This window comes from Pygoscelis adeliae, unplaced genomic scaffold (assembly GCF_000699105.1).
Source record: "Pygoscelis adeliae isolate BGI_AS28 unplaced genomic scaffold, ASM69910v1 Scaffold234, whole genome shotgun sequence".
NCBI classification, from domain to species: Eukaryota; Metazoa; Chordata; class Aves; order Sphenisciformes; family Spheniscidae; genus Pygoscelis; species Pygoscelis adeliae.
In genome coordinates, this window is record NW_008824546.1 from 75,523 (window position 1) to 79,780 (window position 4,258).

Genomic DNA, 4,258 nt, shown 5'->3' on the forward strand with positions numbered 1-4,258 from the left:
AGGTTGAGTATTTGGAATGGAATCATAGGCAGATGGCAAGAGGAAAAGGATGTTTCTTCAGCAGAAGAGGATTGGATGAGATCCTATGCTGCTGCCTGCAGAAACTGCAGAATTGAAGGGTGACCTTGGAGAAAATCAGGACAGTGTTAGGGGAACTGTGATGTAGGTTCTGTCAAGTGTCTAAACTTTCTGTAGCACAGAACAAAATGAAAATCCACCTTCCTTGGACACTATATAGGCTGATATCAGGTATAGTAAAAAGACAAGAGTCTCACCTAAAAATGTGAATCTTGGCATTCCTCCTAAATGTTTTGTAGGCTTTGGATTAGTCACTGCTTTCATGGTTTTAAATCTCTCGTGTCCAGCAAGATAACTTCATGCAATAAGGAGCAGCTTAAAATCAGGATTCTGGCTTCTAATTAAAGTTAGCCAGATTTGTTATTAGCATTTTTTGTGTGTTGTTTCACTGCTGATCATTTGCTGACCTACAACTGCATGAATTTTAATGGAATTTGCTGAATAATTTTGGCTAGAAAATAATATAAAGTAGCCTTACTTCATATCATCTGTTTACATTTATTGGCCTGGGAGTTAAGTACTCATTCTGGAAGTAGGAAACTAGGATTCAGTTTCCCCTTCTGGCTGAAAAAGATTGAAACACACATTTCTTGAAAAGTGACCAAGAACACCATAGGAAAGGTTTCAATCCCTTCTACTGATCCTTTTCCACTTTGCATAAATTCCTGAGCCAGAGAAACAGTAGCAGGTCAGACATCCAACCTCTCAGAATTATCAACACAGGAAAGTGTGTTCCAGAGTGGGTCTTCCTTTGCTTTTCTTGCATGACCATGAAAATTAAGTATTTCATCCAAATTAAATGTAGTATTCCACTCAACATCAAAAAAATCCTGCATTTTTCATTGGGAAGGAAAAAAAAATTCAAACCATTCATGCTTCTTTCTTTGTTTTTCAGTTCAGCAGACAAACTGGCAAATCAAATGTTCACATTGCTATACTTTCAATCTTAATTATTTTATAAACATTCTGTGCTGTCATTCAGAGCCTGATCCAAAGCTTTACTGAAGCCATTGGAAAGATGACCAGGTTTCCGTATTTTAAAGAAGAGGGGTAAAGTGGTGGGAATTTTCACTGGGTGATTCCAGACCATTGGAGATGGTCTCAAGCAGTTAAGTTATTGCTACCCTACTGTCAGAAGTTACATTTAGAGATTACATCTTAAAACAGAGACAAAAAAGTCATTTTTAACAGAATACAGTTTGTTTTAGGAGTCTCAAGTGCTCATGTGACAGTCTTAACTTTTCCTGACTCTTGATGAGAACAGGCTTCAGAGATGGAGGATTTACTTTATTACCCTATTATATTTCTTGGTGGAGACACTGGGATAATGTCATTTATATTGTATTACATGTATTATGCATTTTAATGGATAGCGGATGCTCAAGAGTATTTTATTTCTGTAGGTGCTAAATATGGCAAGTACAGTCCCTTCCCTCATGTCAGCAGTAGGGTGTGAAACCAATCTGCTGGAAATTTAGAAATTAATCTCCTCTATAAATATTCATTTGAAAAATCAATTTTTAATAGGAACTCAATCTTTTCTTGAAGTCCTTAACAGCTGACAACTCCTCTGTTATGTTACTCTGTACCCTGTTCTCTACCTTCCCTGAATATCTCACCATTTGTAATGAATACTTAACAGCAATATTGTTTTTTCTCTTGGTAAAATGTGTGACTTTTTAAGAAATAAGTAAAAACTACTTTCAGTATATTTGTTTGCAAAAAGTTGGTTTATGGAGTACACTAACTTTTTTACAAGCATTGCTATTATGGCTTTTTGGCAGCAACTCAGCAGGCAATGCCTATCTAGAGAAGCAATTAAGTATGAGGGACTTAACTGTATGGACAATTAAAAATGGGTACAGCACGTGCTCAAATGTCTCCTTAAACATTTTATTGAAGAATGATATCACACTTTCAACTAGTAAAATTTTCTTCTCTTTTTGAAGGGCAATTGCCAGCACTGGAAAATGTCTCTCAGCACACACTGATTGCAACATTAAAGGCAAATATTAGGATGAATGAACAAGGATTGGGTCTCATAATCATACAGAACGGGCCATACCTCCAGATAATAAGCCTTGTTGAGAAAAGCTCTGCAGCTAACGATGGAAAGCTAAAACCAGGTAAAGAGAAACAACAGTGGTATTCAAATTTAACAGCATTGAAAATATTCTTGTTCTGCATTTATGCTTTGAGCCTGTCTCTGATTTATTTACACTTACACAGATCAAAAGAAACTCAATTTAAAATTACAGCAAAAAGAAACTGGCACAAACTGTATAAAGCTCAGTGCCAGCATTCCATTGTAATGAAATACCTGTGATCTTAAAATAGCTGATATGGGTGACTGTTTCATAATCAGACCAAGATTTAAGTCTTTATATTGTTCTCCAGCAAAAACAGATTGCCTTTTCAACAGGAGGTTTGTCCAAAAATAGTTTGACTATTACCTTTATATAGCAACTAAACTTGAACAGTATGATTCTTTGTTCAGTGCATTGTTATTCAAGTAATTTCACTCTACAAGTAACACAAAACTTCCCAAAGGCTTGAAATTAATTTGCCTTATTGTTTGCTTTTTATTTCTCTTTATTATACAGAATAGTTACAAAGTGGCAATGGGCTAATCTCTGTGCTCTAAGAATCCTTGCAGGTGTTCATTTGCTAAATGCTTTAAACCTGAAATGTGCCATATGAGCACTAACAGACTATTACTAGTTATTAAAGTTTCTTGTGGAACATCAGACTCCTATATTAAGCTTGTAATTGAAAGCTCTGTGAATTTGACTGCTTCATATGGGTCCCTAGACCAATTACATTAGACTCATGAACTACAGTTTGGGGACAATAGTGTGCTATGTTATTACCATTTATTAAATTGTCTCTAACGTAGAAATCTATGAAGCTGAGAGTTGAGCGTAATGAAGTCACTTAGAAATTTACTGGCTGTATAGTGAAAATGCATGTCTTTAAATTAGAACAATTTTCCCAACATTGTGTTTATAGTTTGGGCAGTCCTTTCTTCTCGCACCTTTCAGAGAGAATTAGAATTCCAAGCACTAGGAAGAAAGATCTACTTGTTTGATGCAATAAAAGCCATCAAGTGAAGTTCTTAACCTCTTTTTAGACAAGACTTTGCACTTTTGACCCAAGTATAAAAATCAGCAGAAAAATCCTGAGCATAAAATAGAAGTGGATTTGGATTTGAACAAGTACTTTTTTTTATTATTATTATCTTAGGAGCTGAGAGCTTTAATCCATTCCCTAAAAAACCCCTATGGTATACAAAAGCATATATATGATACTGATTTGGTTATTTTGGGGTTTTTTTTTTACATTCATAAGGTAAAAAATACAGCATATTAATCACTGAAACTAAGTGGTTCTATTTGCAACAATTTGAAAAAGGCAAGCTCCAAAAGAATTTTCAATAAAGGCTACAAGAACAAGGAGTCAAATTATTTGTGGCATGTGATGTGTTTGATTTACTGCAGCAAATATTGAACAGTTTAAAGGGAGTTGAGGACTGGTAACAAACATTGTCCCTTTGTAGCTGATCTTAGTTTTTGGAGCCAAAAGAAACAAATTGAGCATGCTTCATGGAGCACCTGGATCTAACTCAGCACATTCCACGCACACCAAAAAAGCAAACAGCTGAATTTGTTCAACTCATGTTTAGAGTGAACTTACAAAAACTTTGTATTTAAGACCAAAGCTGTAAAATTTTGCAGAAAATATACTATTTTGTAGAAGCTCCATCTCTTAATGATACCAGAGGTAGCACACCTATTTTGGCACTAATACCAATGTGCAGAGCATGGGACTTGAGAAAAATATGATGCATTGCTTAGGAGTTTTTCTTGCAGAGAATTAGGTTTTATCTTTACAGACTTATTTTTTCAGTTAAGTAAGCTGAGTGTTATCTGTACAGTTTCAAACTGGAACCTAAAAGAACAATTTTATTACTGCTTATAGCTTGAAAGAGCTGGTGCCATTCTGCTGACTTTTAATGGGGAGGAGGTAGAAATTAACAGAGGTAGCGGGAGGCACTAATGTCTTAAAATCCTACAGTTAGACTCACCAAACTCATGCGTACATATGCATGCCCTATTCTCCGTGCCAGCAAGAAGAAACAGGGCTGCTTAGTACGTGTGTTTCCTCAGAACACCTTCACAGG

The 4,258-nt window shown here is 35.6% G+C and overlaps 1 protein-coding gene across 1 annotated transcript in view; it reads left to right on the top strand.

Annotated features, from left to right (window-relative positions):
- The window catches only part of PDZD9 (PDZ domain containing 9), an 8,861-nt gene that overhangs the window by 758 nt on the left and 3,845 nt on the right, over positions 1-4,258 (top strand). The window contains exon 2 of the mRNA XM_009321794.1: positions 2,028-2,204. Within this exon, the coding sequence (XP_009320069.1) occupies positions 2,028-2,204 (177 nt within the window). The remainder of the gene's footprint in view (positions 1-2,027; positions 2,205-4,258) is intronic.